The sequence below is a fragment of the Eretmochelys imbricata genome, chromosome 2 (assembly GCF_965152235.1).
Source record: "Eretmochelys imbricata isolate rEreImb1 chromosome 2, rEreImb1.hap1, whole genome shotgun sequence".
Lineage (NCBI taxonomy): Eukaryota > Metazoa > Chordata > Testudines > Cheloniidae > Eretmochelys > Eretmochelys imbricata.
The window spans coordinates 239,665,894-239,683,984 of record NC_135573.1 but is presented as its reverse complement, the minus strand read 5'-3'; the positions used below and the strand labels follow the sequence as shown (position 1 = coordinate 239,683,984).

Sequence of the window (18,091 nt, the reverse complement as noted above, 5' to 3'; positions counted from 1 at the left end):
GAGCATGTTAGAATTTTGGCCATTGTCTGGTTTGTGAAATGTTTAATTCACACTAATTTCTGAAGGATTCATTATTGGGAGTTCTTCTATGGTACGTACCATGCAGTGTATGTAAATGTTCAGTAAAATCAAGGACAACTTGATAAACTGGTATCTTTCTTTTTAATTTGTAATAGAGTAGCTTATTTTTTTAATCTTTATTGGACTGTTTTCCTTTCTTCCAGACTATTTCTATAAGCCTTCATTTGATTGGCTGATGAATTTTAACTAACATTAATTTAGGCTTTGGATGTTCAATACCATTTACTTGCCTCTAATTAGAAACCACCTATGTTTGGTTAAAAATGGATAATATTTAGCAATGTAATATCAGTTATGTAAAATGCTTGGTATCTTGTATCTGAAGGTTTGAATTGTCCACAACAGAGATATGGTATGAAAACACTGGTGAAGTGCAAACATTTATAGTTTTCTTTTTCAATAGGTGTTTATGTGGGTTTCACTGTCACAGTAGTAATAGACACACATGGTGTTTGCCAAGCTAAATATTACCTTTAAGATGGGAGTAACAGTAGAAATATGTAGTGACTCTATTCTTTTAACAAATATACGAGTTCCATTGTATTTGTTTTGGTGAAGAGAACATTCAGCTAATAATGTTGAGGATATGCTCTTGTCACATGGAGCTATTTTTGCTTATTTACAGGGTACTGAAAGTGCTAAATATGTGGCTGTAATTTCTCTCCAGAGATCAACTGAATTTAGTAGCTCTGTCTCATTTTTAAAAGCTTCTCCTTGCACAGTGATTTATGATGGTCCCCTCACTTAGGCCCTCTTAGCACCTAACAAAATATAAAGAAATTTATCTTAAGCAAAATTAAGGGACAAGTGTGCCCACTATACCCTTTTTTCCCCTGATTTTAGCAATAGCTGAATTAGTTATTACCATAAGATCCTTTCAGTAAATTATAGGTATCAATATAAATGGAGAAGAAATTAAACTAGCATTGTATCCTGATGAGTTTCTAGCTTTCATAATTCATCCAGAGCAATCAGTCCCAGGATTTTAATGGAAATCATAGGTAGCTTTGCAATCAAAAGTGTCCTGGTTCTTCCAATCATTGCTGAAACCTTAACTCTGTAAGGTGCTGAGTGTCCTCAACTGACTTCAGTGGGAACTGAGAGCACATAGAACATCTAGCCTTGAAGCACCGTCTATACTAGGAAAGTTTCTAACCAGTTTTTAAAACAATTTCACTAAATTGTTTCAGTAAAAATGTTTCAAGTTGCCCAAAAACCTTGCCCACACTAGGTCACCAACTGGATTTATAATTCGTTCAGTTGAACTGTTTTTTATCCTGTTTGAATTTTGGGGAAAATCTCCGCAACATAGACAGGAAGTCTCTGAATTCCTAATACTGATAAGATTTAGTTCTACACTGAAAAAACATCAAATGGATGTCACATGTTTACTCTGACATTTAAAACAGTATCAAACTGACAGGTGCAACATCTTTAGAAACACTGGTAAATTACTCATGCAGGTCATAAATGGCTATACCTTCTTCATTATGGGAATCAAACAGGCAAAGCTGTCATAGAACCCTTCAGGTCAGGGATTCTTATATTTATGCCTTTTACAGTACCAAACACATCATTATGCTTTAATTTCTTAAGTGTCTGAAGTCAGTATCACTTTAACATTTACTAGTCCATGTTTTGTCTCCCTCAATATTTAACTATTCCATGTTTGTTTGCTTTTAAATAAACATATTGTAAATATATATAATGCTTTCAATAATATACCTATATCTACCCAAGGAGCACATTATACCTATGTTATAGTATCAAATGGTTTTAAAACTATACAGTGTTGGTATATTTTATTTTGAAATAGCCAATTGTTTCCCATTTTCTTTAAAACTGGTGCAAGTTCTGTATTGTTCTTACCAAGACTTGCTCCATTGTAAGGTTTATTCTGATCACTTCGAACCATACTGTCCTTTGTGATCATGTTCGGTTCATCTATGCCAGTGGTCACCAACCAGTCGATCGAGATCTCCAGTGGTGTAGCGTGGCTGCTGCTAAGGCAGACTCCCTACCCCAGTCCCATGCCGCTCCCAGAAGCAGCCAGCGTGGCCCTGTGAGCCGGGAGAGGGGAGGCAGGGGTCTCGCTCTGCTCCTGCCTGCAAGCACTGCCCCCACAGCTCCCACTGGCCAGGAGCTTGCAAAGAGGGGCAGCACATGGAGCCACGTTCTCCTCTCCCTCCCGCACAGGGGCACATTGGCCCCTTCCGGGAGCGGTGTGGGGCTGGGGTAGGCCGGGAGCCTGCGTTTGCCTCGCTCTGCCTACCACCAACCAGGAGCCGCCGGAGGTAAGTCCTGCCCGGCAGGAGGCCATACCACAACCCTCAGCCCCCTCCTGGAGCCAGCACTTTTGATTCTTACAGCTGCTTTCACACACTGAAGAACACTTTTACTTCAACCTGTTTAGGTTAAATCAGAATTAAGGTTTTGTAAAAATAAGATTAAAACAAAAGTGTTATAAAGATTCCAACTTTTTAAAATGAAGGTTCTGCTGTGTTTGCAAGACAGATATTGAAAATTTTTGCTAATTATTTTCATTTTCAAAGCTGGTGAGTACAAAACTAAACAGGAAACATAAGTAGTGAACAGTAAACCTGAATTTTAAAAACCTATTGGTAATATTATAAGTTATTAATTTTGTTTGGTCTTTTATTAAAATATTACTTTAACCTGGCAACAGAGCAAGTAGAATATTGAAAAACAAAGCAAAAACAAATCCCCATTCAGCTTGCTGGAAAAAATTCAAATATTCAACTATACATAGAACTAGTATTTGAGGGAAAAGGTGTGGTCCAATAGATAGAGCACCACACTGGTTCTGTGGCACTGTGTCAGTTTCCACACACATATTGAGCACGAGTGCTTATCCTCCCCTGGAAAGCCTTTTGTGGTTGATGGATGAAAAGTGCTACAGAGGTGATCGTTCACTATGTTCTACTAGATTGAATCTCTTAATCTTTGCTTTTCTGGAAGTGGCAGTTCTCTACTCTGATGTGAGGACTCTGTCCAAAGAGCTGTAGTAGTCCATTATATTGCTATGTTCTTGACAGTGTGTCACCAGTTACATACTTGCCAATGTTGAGATCATTCTCCACCTAAGCTGGGGCCTGGGGGCTATGGAAGTTTGGGGGTGTATGCATTCTGGTGAATCATATATTCAATGACTTATGGCTTCTAAAAGCATTCAGACACTTAAGGTACGTCTATACTGCAATAAAAGACCTGCAGCATAGCCTCAGCTGGTCCAGGTTATCTGACTTGGGCTTGGGCTGTGGGGCTAAATATTGAGTGTAGATATTGGGCTTAGGCTAGACCCTCGGCCCTGGAACCCGTAGGGTCCCCCAGTGCCTGGGCTCCAGCCCAAGCCTGAATGGCTACGCTGTAATTTTTTTGCCCCTCAGCCTAAGCCCAAGTCAACGAACCCAGGCTCTGAGACTCAGTGCCATGGGCTTTTTATTGCAGTGCAGACTTACCTTTAGATGCTTATCTTAGCCTATGGAAGAGCCCACATCATTAAATCCTGTTCTTGGTCTAAATTCAAAACTCAGGGATGGTCCAGCCAAATCAGGACCACTGACATGTATTTAATGGGCTCCATTGGTTCTAGGCTTAATTTTGTAGGCCTTGTTTTTCACCTTACTCTCCGGGAGTAAGGTTTCTTGTTATCACTGGGTTGTCCTTGGGTGTGTCTATACTAACTGAGGAAGGTGTTGCAGACTGAGCAAATGTTTTATAAATTGGTTTTTCCATGCACACACCAGTGGTGGTGTTTTGCTATTTTGGCACATACATACTCAGCCTGCCTTATGGCTATGGTTGTACCATTATATTCTCTGGTCCCTGATGCACCTATCTTATAGCACCAAACAGAGAGTTGGGCGCTATTTTGTAGAGTGGAACTAGGTGAAACAGCGTGAGCCAGTAAAGAAGTAACACTTGCAGCAGCTTGTTCACATTGGAGAGATTGTTGTAGATTAACTCAAATCCAGCTGCACAAATACAAAGACCTTGCGCTGACTTTAAAGGCAACTAGTACAAATGTTTATAGAATCATTGGGTTAGAATGGAATGTATCTTGTCTAACCCCCTGCCAAGATGCAGGATTTGTTGTGTCTAAGCCATCCAAGACAGATGGCTGTCCAGCCTCTTTTTTGAAAACCTTCATCAACGGAGCTTCCACAACCTCCCTAGACAGTCTGTTCCATTGTCCTATTGTTCTTAGAGTTAAGTTTGTCCTGAGATGTAATCTAACTTTGCTATGCTGTAGTTTGAACTTGTCTTGCCCTCTGTGGCAAGGGAGAACAACTTTTCTCCATCTTTTTTATGGCAGCCTTTCAGGTATTTGAAGACTACTATCATGGCACATTTCAATCTCCTCTTTTCCCTACTAAATATATCCAGTTCCTTCAGCCTTTGCTCATATGGCTTGAATTCCATCCCTTTGATCATCTTTGCTCACTTCTGGATCCTTTCCAGTTTCTCCACATCCTTTCTGTACATTGGTGAGCAAAACTGGACACAGTGCTCCAGCTAAGGCCTAACCAGCACCAAGTAGAGCAGTGTACTATCAGCTCCCATGACTTGCAATGTATACCTCTGTTAATGCATTCTAAAGTTGTCTTTCTTTCTCTCTGTTTTTGTCTCTCTTTCTCTGAATACTGAATCAGAAGGTTGTCCCTTACACATGCTAAGAATTTGCAGGACATATTAAAATAGTCTTCCAACAGATATCAGGGAAGTTAAAATCCACATTAATACTAGCTCATGTGTTAGCTAATAGAATGAAATAGAATAATAGAATTGTTACCTGCTTGCAGAATGACTCATCCACTTCCTCTTCCTCATTTGGTGGTCTACAATAGACCCCCCCCCACCATAACATCGCTACTATTCTTTTGCCTTTTATCCTCACCCAGAAACTCTCAGTAGGTCTGTTTGCTCACTTTCTTCTAGACCTCGGAGCAAGTGTATATGTTCTTGATGTACAGTGCCACACCTCTTCCTTTTTCCCCATACCTGTCCTTTCAAAACAAGCTAGGAAATGATTGGTCATAGGATTGGAAGGGACCTCAAGACCTAGAGGTCATCTAGTCCAGTCCCCTGCACTCATAGTAGGACTAAGTATTATCTGGACCATCCCTGACAGGTGATACAGCCACTGCATTAGGCATTTCAAGGCATTGCATATATAATGCATATGCAGAGTAATAGTTTAATTCCTTTTCACCTAGTGAGTTCTTATGGCTGGCTGTAAGAGCCTACTACAAGCTCTGGTGAGGCAGTACGCACTTGCGACTGCTCTACAAAAACTGCAGTCTCTATGCTAATGTGCAAATGTTCTGAGGAAAGATGAAAATATAGAGTAGCAAAAAGCTAACCTTGAATGGAAAGTGGAATTCGAAAATATCACAACCATTGTTCAGATCATTGAGGTATCCACTGGAGGGTGGATGGATGACCATCTTGGCATTTCATTGGCTTGGATGGAATGGGATGTGGTGAGGGGTGGCCCATGATCAGATGCATTGGAGTTTTCCTGTTTAAATTTTAAAAAAAGGCCACCTAAAATTTCATAGCACTAACGGAAAATAAAGGGAAAAATTATATCCCCAATCTAAAATGCACTTAGCTTGGTAGGTGCAGATAGTAATACAGATCAGTGTTTGTTGAAACACATCTAACTTCTAAGAAATAATTTCTGGGAAAAAAACAAAATTACTACTTTTTCTCTGAAGTCAAAGGAGCACCTGAAATAGGTGGCAGCAGCAGCAGTATAGGTCACCAAGTGGGCTACAAAAGTTCACTTCACAATTTATAACTCAGCATTGTCAATCAGTACCTGCTCAGTGCCTAGCAGCAGCAGGCGATACACACTATGGTGTTTGTACGTATTTGTCCACATTTACACTTCTGTGTGACAATCAGAAGAGATTTTTATGTCTTTCCTTAGAAGTGAAGTAAAATCAGGAAACTTGAATTTTATTATTCAGATTCTTTTCTACAACTGTAATGCTCTTCGTGACCATGATTGTAAAAAAGCTAGTATGCTACTACTATAGTTAGACTCGCGGGTAGATTTCAGACATTTATATCATGAATGTTACGCATGCCCTTAGAAAAATTAATGCTTTAATATTGTGCAGTGAGACAGTTTACTAATCTGGTTTTGGTCAAACCTTTGGAGAAGTACCTGGGAAAGTGAATAAGAAAGAGAATTTCCAACAGGTAAAATCAAACAGTGTCTCTTATGAAATAGCCCCACTGAAGATCTGTAGGGGAGAATTGCACAGAACTTTTCAAATGCAGAATGATCATAAACAGCTTCAGAGAAAACACTTAAGTATTTTTTCTTTTGTTTTGGATGACTTTCTTTTCAGTTGGAGATTTAGCACTTCCCTTTTTAAGGCACAATTAATCCTAACTCAGTAAACCTGATTCTCTTGCACTTTTTTCAGAAACTTCTAGTCACTGATGATTACAAGAAATTTAACTAAAATTAGTTCAGAATATTTAGCAAAATCTATGTAATAATTATCCACATGTTAAAGTAATTTTGTATTTGTACAGTTACCAACCAAGCACAGGCATATTTCCTCTGAACATTTCTTGCCTGATGCCAGGTATTCCCACCGTACCCAGAACACATTAGTATCCAGAACATGATTTATCTTTTGACAACACAGGTGAATTTTTAAAATAATACCATACAAAAATTCTTCTTATATTAAGAAGCAGCATTGTAAACTAATAGTGAAGATGGGGTTACTGTTCCTTTTCAGTGAACATGTCCACATTAACTCTGTTTGTTTGGATTCTGTAAACCTTGCAGGAGCTCCTGCTAGGTTAACAATTAGTATTCTATTTATGCTTCAAAAAACAATCCATAGTCCAGGACTGAGACTGTAAAATGACTTGTGTTTTTTCTTTCCAGGATTGACAGTATGAAGAATATTATTGTAGGAAAGAGAATAACTGGTTGCATCATCTATTTTTCTTGTAGGAATATCCAGCTGCTTCAAAATCCAACTGTCCGGAAAATGAGTCCTCTCCTTCCTCGCCAAAGCACCAAGCCACAGTCAGTATGCAAGTTGTCTCATAATAGACATGTAGATGCCAGGCAACAGGTGTACTAGATAGTTTAAGACAGCAAGTCTGCTTGTGCTCTTAAACAAAGTAAAGGTGTCTCAGGATTTTCTCTCTGGCTTGCATCTGCTTCTGAAATTACATTTAAAAAAGACTCACATTAGGATTTAGATTCTATCCAGTAATGTGAGAAAAGAAAAGATTGAATGATTTTTTCTTAGAATAGGATTCAGTATCTCATATGCCTATTATTTGAGATTGTAACATGCTTACATGTTACACAAACAATAATATCTTCACAACGTCCCTGTAGGGATAGGAAGCTTTTCTTTAATGTCTTAAATTTTTTTTCAAAGTACTTAGTTAGGACTTGCTTGTGGAATAAATAGTTTATGGCAAGTTATTTAGCATCTCAAAGGGAAATCTCCACTATTTTTGTTCAGCTGGCAGTTTGATAGGTCAAAGGCATGAAGCACTTCCTATTGTTAGTAAAGTGTAATAGTTAATTACAACTGTTATTTCTGAGCTTCCTGCTACCACTGGTGTCTTGCTAAAGAGAGACTGAAATTATGGGAACCTAATGAAAGTCAGTAGTGTGCATTCTGCTCTAGCAATAGCTCAGCTTTTGGAAGGAAAGCTTGCGCTTCGCTAGTTTTATGTGGTGACCTGTGCAACTTTTAAGGTCCAGCAACACATTTTTCAAGATAGGTGGATCCTATCATGGCATGTGGTATATGGCAGTGGTTCTCAACCTTTCCGAAGTACTGTACCCCTTGCAGGAGTCTGATATATCTTGTGTACCCCCAAGTTTCATCTCACTTAAAAACTACTTGCTTACAAAATATACATAAAAACACAAAACTATTACTGAAAAATTGCTTGCTTTCACATTTTTACCATATAATAAATCAATTAGAATATAAATATTGTACTTACATTTCAATGTATGGTATATAGAGGAGTATAAACAAGTCATTGTATAAAATTTTAGTTTGTACTGACTTCTCTAGTGCTTTGTATGTAGCTTGTTGTAAAATTAGGGAACTATCTAGATGAGTTGACATACCCCCTGGAAGACCTCTGTGTAGTCCCAGAGGTACACGTACCCCTGGTTGAGAACAGCTGGTATATGGTATAAGAAGTATCTGGATTTTATCTCATCTAGTGCAGTAAATGCCCAAATAACTGTGGGGGTGAAACCAGACAATTGCTGTGTTCTCAAATGAACTCTCACAGGAAAATGATAAAGGACAAAAACACCCTGTCACCTGTGGATGAATACTTTTCACAAAGCAATCTCTGTATATCTGACCTATCAGTTTTCATCTTCAAAGGAAACCTACACAACACGTTCAAGAGATGAGCATGGGAGCTTAAATTCATTACTCTGCTAGGCACTAAAAATCATGAATTGAACAGAAACACTGGATTTATGGCTTATTATAATGATCCGTAACCCACTAACACCCTCTTTTTTTGTACTATGACTGCAGCGGTGTTAACAGGCCACTCTGCCTTGAATGGTCCCTTACAATATGTGCTAACTTCTTATGCTGCACCTTGCGTTTTGCTTTGACACTAGGAGTACCTTTCCCAGATTTGAAAAATTGCTCTGTGTGTTTCAAAAGATCATCTCTTTCACCAACAGAAGTGGCTCCAATAAAATACATTACCTCACCCACCTTTTGTCTCTAATATCTGGAACTGACATGGCTACAACTAAACTGCATATAACTAAGCAACAAGTAGCAGAATTTATATTTATTACTTCATTCTGCAAATCTGAAACAGTACAAGTATAAAGTTTCCTTTTTATCTGAGAATTTGATAAATATGCCTGTATATGTTCTTAATGTTGCATAACATCGGAAAATATTTAACCCCATGGCACCTGTACCACTTTTTTTGCTGTGTGGGGTGGTTAATCAGCCATTCAGAGATCTACAAATTTACGCAGATGCTGACCAATTAATTTCTTCAATTGACAAAGCATAGCAAAGCAGTTTGTAGTTTTAATCTTTAAGCCCTTCATGGTGGGGAATGATACACAAGACATCAAAGCAGTGTTTCACTTCCAATGTTTAAGCTAAATTAAACACATGAGTGAGAACATTTTTTACTGAGTCTGCAAAGTATGTTTTAAAAAAAATGCAATGCTAAAATAATTTCTAAAAGCTTCTTCTTAACTGACATTCAGAGTTAAGGCTGATTTGTCTTCAATTAGCCCAATCATTTTAAGAGAGGACGTACAGTATGTCATCAATGTGTTGAACTACCTTCATTTACAAACCGTAATTCAAACTGAAGCTGCCACAGAATTTCCAGTCTGCTGCCTCAAACTGTCAAAGAAATTAGTTTGCAACAGAGTACATGGGGCTCTGAATAGGGTCAGCTTCCCACTTATTGAATAGTAATGATGAACCTTCCATTGTCATCTTGTTTTCATCAACATGCATATATTTAAGCATAATTCAATTTCTGCAAGTGTCATATCAGTGAAAATATTTCTTATTGCCAAATGCTTATCCTACTGATGAATAGGAACATAGAGGCCCATGTTCATAAATGTAATGTCGTTGCCTTGTCTAATGTCGGTCTTCCTACAGGGTCAAGAGAAGTATGGATTATTAAACGTAACAAAAGTTACAGAAAATGGGAAAAAAGTCCGGTAAGTTTACACTTAATTATATCTCCTTGGTCCTCATATTCTAGTTCTATGTATTGCTGTTTATCAAAGTAAATATGCAATAGCAAATATTAGGATTTTCATAGTAGGACTTTTAATCAGTTTTTTTTATAACCTCTTTATTCTGGATAGAATTTGTAACACTTCTGTGTGAATTTGCCTCAGTTTCTCTTTGGGACAACAGTTTCCCTACCCCAAAGCTAAACATGTGGACTAAAGATCCTGGACTTCTGACTATGGTATGTCAGGTCTCTGGATATCATCCTGCTTTAGTTGATTCATACTCCATTTGGGTGCGATATTGTGAGGCTATAGCAATTATTACTCAATCCACAGATTCACCTAATTAGTTTTTGTTGTAATTATCCAAATTGTTCATTTCCAAATACCAATTAAACTGATTGGTAAAGAATATGATGATGAAAGGTATTAATTGTGTATGGCATTAGCAATGTAATTAGAACTTTGTTCTTTTCGTTTTCCCTTCAAACAAGTTTTCCTTTATAGAACTGAAGTGTGACTTTCATAACAAAGCTAATTTTAAATTTTAGACAACACTGTACTAATTCTTCTCCTGTATTCAAAGAGTAGTTGTATTCCCTGGAGGGGAGAAAAATTTCAGTTGTTGCCTCTAGCTAATCTTGTCTAGCTCTATACCTCATAGGAGAGGAAATGTTCTGGTCTGTATTCTTATTTCTTTTGTGGATGTAAGTTTGACTATCACTTTCATCTTTTGTTTGCACTTTGGAAAAAAACTTCCAAAGAGATTGGTTTGAGGTGTATTTTGATGCTGTGCTATAACTGCACTATAGTTGAGGTTGCACTAGAGTTCAGTTTTAATAGAGCTTTTAACCATTTATTTTGTAAAAATAAATGGTTAAATGGTTTGAAAAATGAATTCATACAAAAAGAATAAGTTAGATTATTACCACTTTTGGCAATTTTTTTCCCAACTAGATTGTCTCACTTTTCTTTGTACCCCTTTTGCAAGAAATCTAGAGCACTCTGGGATCTTCTCCTTTGTGTACATTGTGGTGCCTCATACTGATTCCTCAAATATCAGTTTCATGTTAGTAGTGTTAATCCAGAGAGCATTTTATAATTTTTAGCCATAATGGAAAATGTGCACCAAGACTAATTTAACAACAAATCATCATTGTGCAAACACTGTCACAGTATCTCCTTCACCAAATACCCTCTGAAGCCTGGAGGAAAGCTTCCTGAGGTGGGAAAGAAGTCTAGGACTTCAAATTTCCCCCTTTTTTAAATGCTGTTTAAATTTCCATGCAATTCACTACCCTTATTGACAACAATTCTCAACCGCAACCTAGAACAGTTAATGAAGAGCTGCCAAAAATTCACCCACCCTAATTTGTTCAATTAAATTAGCGCATTTATACAATATCATTGCCAATACAAAACTTAGATCTCTGAAAAACCCTAATCTTATCCACTGTAGTATGCTGACTTTCAAAGTGACTAACCCTGTTTTGGCTATTTTATCTCTAACTACTATAACACCAGACTCCTTTCCCAGAGCTAGGGATAGAATCCATGCTTCCTGATCATTAACCATTTACTGCTGACTAGTACAGTTGTGTAACCCATTGGGAAAGTGTAAAGTCCTCCTCCAATAGCAGGTCTATGGAGGCATTAGCAGTTATTCCTTAGCTCTAGTAGAAGGGATCTGAAGGTCAAGAGGTTCAAATCCTGCTGCTGATCAGGGAGAGGTTAGTATGGTTACGTGTGACTCACGCAGTGAATAGATGACTTTAAGTACGAAACCTTTTTTAAACTATGATGATCTGTAAATTATGGTGTGAATCGTAAAATACATGTTTCAGTCATTTATCATACATTTTGCTTGTGTAACTCACTGATCAGTGTGTTGTCACGTTTTGTGCCAAATCCATAGAGGATGCACGTTTGTGATAGCTTGAGAGCCTGACTCTTTAGGATAAGTTGTAAAGGCTTTTAGCTGTGGAGGTCACTGGTTTAATCCTTTGTATTGGCCAACATGGTGGCCATCACTCTTGCAACTGTCCTGCACTGGCATATTTAAAGTTCGAGAAGTATGCTTCATTCCATCAGGGAATGTGGAGAGCAATAGACATATCTGCTGGTGTAATACAAGCACATGCACCCTAGTGCTGCAACTGTATCTGGCTGTATCCAAGTTCTAGAAGTCCACATGTGTTGGAAAGCGACTCCTTTAAAGTGTGTTGGAAAGCGACTCCTTTACTAAAGTTCCCTCAAGCTGACAGGTTATGCTGTTACTGCAAAACAGAGGGCTGCTTTTGGTGTACTTAGTCTCAGTAACTTTTAAAATGGTGATAAAATCTTAGAGACAAAGAATTTATTGAGGCACCTCACAGTTTTTCACAATTTTCAGGAGGGTCAGCACAGGAAGAGCTTTGGAAGGTCAGTTTCTCCCTCTGATTTCCAGGCAGGTACAGCTCTTGTTCTCCCTGGCTCTGGTGCTATTCACTGAGGTACATCAAAAATGCATTAAAAAATATCTAGGAAATTAACAAACAAAGACTATGTTTTGTGACGGTGAAGATTGCGACAGCATCCACCCAAAACCTTAAAGACATGGAAATATCTTAAAAGGAAAGACCTGTGCATTCCTTTCCACTTTCTTATTGCCTACAACGGTCAGTAACTCACTCCAGTACTCCATAAGGTTTTCATTTCCATCTCCAACAGATACTCAAAAGCAATAGGTACCCAACTTCATCAAACTTGCACTCTAAAACAAAACCTTAAGTGATTCAGCATGTGCTGATATAATTGATGTGAAGGCATTTGAGGTCAATCGGCTAAAGTTTTATGTTGGAGTGCTAGTTTGAAGTTGGGGTATGTATTACTGTTGGATGAAACTGAAAAGCTGTGAAACAGTTAACTGTTGGAGTTGAAAGGAGTGAGGCAGTTCACGTTACTTAGAATGATAATTTATCCATGTGTGGCATCTGTAAGACTGCAGTGTTCACATTCAAAGTATTCTCTTTTCAGATGTAAGAGTTATAAACTAAATTTTTTTTACAAAATGAAAGCTGAAATGTTTCAGAAACCAGTTGGCCACCAAAGCATTGTCAGTATGATATACCACAGAGTACTGGCTCAATCTTACCTCTGGCCTCGGTGATGATCTTCATCTCTGATTTCTCTGACCCTTTGCTTAGTGCCATAGATGGCCACTTAAATTTTATAAATAGGAATAAATATATAGGTTGTAGTATGGACAGTCTGATGTTATGAGACAACTTTTGGAATTCTACCTTTTTTTATTTTAAATGTTGCATGAATGTAAAAATATTTTCTACTTAACTCAGGTCTACTTTTCCCTTAGTCTAATTTAAAATGTGGAGTGTTCTGAATGTTAGTGTCTTGTTTAAACTCACATGCAATATTAAATTTTTTGTTCCAAACAAGCCCTTAAAAATTATGCAGATAGGTTTAGTATAGCCATTTAGGTTTATGGACTTCTGCTTAAAAAGAAGCAATATGGCCACCCTGTCTATTTTGCTAAGCTATTTATTATTATTTCATACTTAGGCAATAAGACTAGAAGACATGGCTACTCAAGATTTTTTTTTTTTTTACCTCAAGGGAATAGGTGTTCAGAAATAGTAATGGACTTGTACTTTTCTGCATTGTAAACACGCAACAAATATTCTTTCAATCCAAATACAAATCAGTGTATTCTGTCAAATGTGGTACACTTACATCCTGTGTAGGTATGAGGTACCATGATCAGTCAGTCTCATGATTATGCAATGCTTTGACATAACCTATTTAATACCCTGCAGTTTGGGCAGGCTAAATTAGCATCTTTGAGGTCATAATTATACACTGTGTTTCTTCTAGTGAAACTGGTGGCTTTCACTACTAAATAGCTCTATTTGGTTTAGACTTTGATGGCCAGCTTGGGGCTATTAACTTAAGTTCCCCATCACAAATATAATAGTAGCAATTAAGACTTACTAATATCACTAATGAGTATATATGTAGTTAATTGTGCTAACACAGAGATCAGCATTCTAGCAGTGATGGACAATGTAAGGTAGTTTAATTTTATTTGAAAACAAATATAAATGTCAGTAATTTAATTGCAGAAAGAACTGGATGTCGTCATGGGCAGTATTACAGGGTTCATCGCTGTTGTTTACTAAAACCCAAGGAACTGGAACTGGTTGGGTAAGTACTTCAGGCTATCTTTTTGCTTTATTTAAATGTGGAACAGATTAAGTACAATAAATTCTAGCAATTATCTGTAGAATCTATATAAAAAGGTACTTACATGATTCAAAAAATGACAAAACAAGGAAAATAGTGTAGTGTAGCAATCAATTATGATGATGGGTAAGAAGAAAACCAAATATACTCTTTTTCGTGTTACAGAAAATCTTGTGATTCATTCTTATCAGCACTAATTTAGAAACTCATAAAGGGTTTTTGGTTGTCTTCAGATTTGTCAGAATTGAATCAAAAGGTAGCAGGTTGCAGAAGATGCTCCAGACCAAATTTGTCCTTGATTTGTTTCTCACCATGCATTTCTGAATTGGGTCTGTTTTGCGTGTGTTTTTTGGTTCATGGGTTAGTTAGTAGCTTGAAGATATTTTTCACACTTTGAGGTAAGTTTGAAATAAATACATAAAATTAAATAATAAAGGAAACACTGTAAAGCTCAAATTATTACACTGGAAGAACTGAATCAGCCAGTATGTACTTCATAGATTATGCTCCTGGTGTTTGCGAATCAATCTAAGGGATAGGGGAGAAGGCAGAACTTCTGAGCTTTTGTCATGTTACAATCCATGCTTTATTGAATTTTGTTTTATGCTGCATGTTGAAATAAATATGTTTTTCACATGCAGTATGTCCAATAGACAAAAGGCAGTGTTTAAGGGTATCCTTCGACTGAAAGTTCTTCAAATTTATATCCATCCCACATTGAACAGCAATTACTGTTTCAGTGATTATGTATATATCCAGTTACATCTCAGAAATGTCTTGCTATCCATTTTCTTTCAATATTAGATTTTGTACAAGATAAGTGAAGTTCTTATATTAAGTATGTAGTCCTATTTGAAAACTAATGAATAGATAAACAGATTGCAATTCTAGCAGCTGTATTTGACTGGCATATGCTATTACTCTAGCATACTCTCTGGAACTTTTTTCTACTTGATTCACCCTCTGCTGCTTCACACTGTATAAGCAGCAAATTGATATTGACAATTTTTCTGAAGGACTATTTTCATTTCAGAGATCAGAAATCTTGTCATTTTTTGCCATTCTGTTGCGCTGTAGCAGTCGAGTGGATGGTTGCAGGAAGCACAATGGGAATAGGTAAGGACAGAGAGGCTACTAGGATGGATCAGGAGGTGATAGGAAGGAAAGAAAAAAAAATAGGGGTGGGGCAGAACAAAATGAAGAGTAAAAGGAATGAGGCAATGTTAATCATATTGGGATATGATAGGGAGTGGACCTAGTGACCTAAGGAGATGTTCACACAATATGAATGAATTGAAAGAACAGGAGAAGGTGTGCATGGGGGTGGAAGCATGGTTGAGGACGCATAGAAAGTGAGCTTGAAACACTTAAAAGGATAAAGGAAACAAATGTTAAATGACTTGTGCATCCAATACTGGGTAGAAGATATTTCTACAAGCAATACATTTTATGATAAAGGAAAAAATCAATTACATATAAACACTTAAATGGTTTTCTGTGCAGTGCATGTGATTTTTATGTAAATTTAATAACATGGCATATTGAAGAAATATTGGAGAACCTGGAAAGGTGAGCATGGGAGTGGGAAATGTTGTATTAGTGAAGTGATGAGATTCGACAAGAATAGAAACTTAATTTTTCTCCCTTTTATTGCTGACTGGAATCGAATTAGCTTAATTTCACCACCCCGCTTTATAACATAGCATATTCACTACAGATGATCATGAGAACTGATATTCAGTCTGCCATGTATAAAGATGACTCCTCCCCTTTAAAGCATATTGTTGTTGTTGGTACCCTCTAATCGTTTTTATAGTTTTCTGTAGCTAAAGGTATAACGCATACTGTAATGTTCCAAATCAATTGAGAGAATCTCCGACTGGAGGTTCGACAGAGAGGGCCAGGTCTCTGAGGTGGTGCTGAACAGTCTCTCTCTCGGGTGCTTGGCTGGATGGTTCTTGCTTGCATACTCAGGATCTAACTGATCATATGAGGCATCAGGAAGGAATTTTCCCTTGGGTCAGACTGACAGTGACTTTGGGGTTTTTTGGCCTTCCTCTGCAGCATGTGGGTCACTTACCAGGATCATCTAGGTATATCTCACTTAATTATTCCCTCCTATCCCAGGGGCTTCCTGCACTAGTGCACCTGTTCTCTGCTTGTGGCACATAGCTAGTCTCCTGTGGGCTGTAATACTTTGGTCTAATTTCGATTGTTGGGATTAGTGTGGTGGCCTGTAAGATACAGGAGGTCAGACCCAATGATATAGTGTCCTCTCTGGCCTGAAACTCTGTGACGTAGGTTATTAAAGTTTGGGAACCACTGATCTAATTTAAATATAAGTACATATCTTGTCCACTATATGGTAAAATATTTTCTATTTAGTACCTTAAGGTATGCAGTGTTGGAAATGAGACCAATATTTACAGTGTGATCAGTGTAAACTAGCTTTTAAATTATCAAGGGAGAGTATCTGTTTTCAAAGACTGTATATCTCTGTGTATACATACTTATGCACTTTTCTGCTCTCCCTGTGCAATGAAAAAAAATACAATATTTAAAAAACTAGTCATCAGTCATTTGTAAACTCTTATCCTTCAGAAACAACCCATAAGAATATTTACACACATGTTGTACAGTCATGTTTAAGATTCACTTGAATCCTATTTAAGACCCGAGTTTCATGTCACCATCATCTGGTTGAAAAAATATTTGTTTAATGGTTACCTAGTTGTTGATGTGTTTGCTTTTACTCTTGTGCATTGCTTTGTGACTTCATCATTTTTCTTCCTTTTTCTCACCAAGTCATTTTGCCAGTGGGGCTTAATTCCTGAGCTCCTGCTCTCGCTGTTTTCTTCTTGGAAAAATGCTCTCAGTGGTCGGCCTGCTGTCACCTATGTAAACTGTGATCCTGTTTCAGCTATCACTGTATGTGTTCTTGTTACATGCCTCTTGCATCATACTATTTTATTCACTATCAGTATCTTAAAATAAATTTGAAAGACACCTCATTTCTCCAAGAATTGCTAACTGAGTTGAAGTAATTTTCATGCCATTTTATGTAACATTTCATGTTTTCTCTATATCTTCTGGGGGTTGTGTCTGTCTGTCTCTCTCTTTTTTTTTTCCCGAAATGCATTAAGGTTGTACAAGGTAAAAATTAACGGGTATATGCCAATAATCATGTAATCACCCTAATGGAACTAAATACAAAGATAACTCCAGTACCGATGAAGTGGATTCTAATCCACATTGTACCAGTCACTGGAACCACTACTATTTTGACTAATGGAGGGCATAATATAGTATATTAACAGCTTTTAGGGCCTATGTCTAATTCTTTCTAACAATGCAACTAATTTAGGATGTTTGGAGGATATTTATATGCATTTGATTTGAATGATCTGTTTGAAATCTGTCAAATATAGCTATAAATGAAATACCTTATGACCACATGACTGCATACATGTCGCATTATGCATCATGGGACATATAATGCAGCTGAAATAAGAGGAAAATGTCAAGGATGTCTTACTGCACAGCATGCAGAAAACTGATTCAAAACACCATACCAGTTTACATACAATAAGACAGCCTTGTTTGGTATAGTGTGGGTACTATATAGAAATGCTGTATTCTCAGAAAAGAATCAAATATTTGTAGGCTAAAATGCTAGCTCAACAGTAACAAGTTTGTTTGTAAGGGATGGTAATTGGCTCCTTTGAGCTATCTTCAGTTCTGCAAAATTATCAGTAAAAAAAAAAAAAAGTGTTAAAGCTCAAATGCAAAACTTCAAAATCTACTTTCAGTATGTTTTGATGATGATGGACAGAAATGTTGCAAAAAAAAAAAATCATTTTGATGCCATAGTTGTGCAAGTACCTTTTAGTGCCTTTAGAGGAAAAGGAAAGGGACTGTTAACTTTAAATTTAGTCAGGCTACTTGAGATTTGGTATGGCTGCTAACATCTCACTTGTGGCAATCACTTTTGATTAT

General features: G+C 37.3%; 1 protein-coding gene across 4 annotated transcripts in view; it reads left to right on the top strand.

Annotated features, from left to right (window-relative positions):
• Nucleotides 1-18,091, top strand: part of ARHGAP12 (Rho GTPase activating protein 12) — a 148,794-nt gene that overhangs the window by 100,257 nt on the left and 30,446 nt on the right. For all 4 annotated transcript variants that reach the window (XM_077808281.1, XM_077808280.1, XM_077808276.1 and 1 more), the window contains 3 exons: nucleotides 7,088-7,162; nucleotides 9,777-9,838; nucleotides 13,975-14,056. In XM_077808281.1, coding sequence (XP_077664407.1) covers nucleotides 7,088-7,162; nucleotides 9,777-9,838; nucleotides 13,975-14,056 — 219 coding nt within the window. The remainder of the gene's footprint in view (nucleotides 1-7,087; nucleotides 7,163-9,776; nucleotides 9,839-13,974; nucleotides 14,057-18,091) is intronic.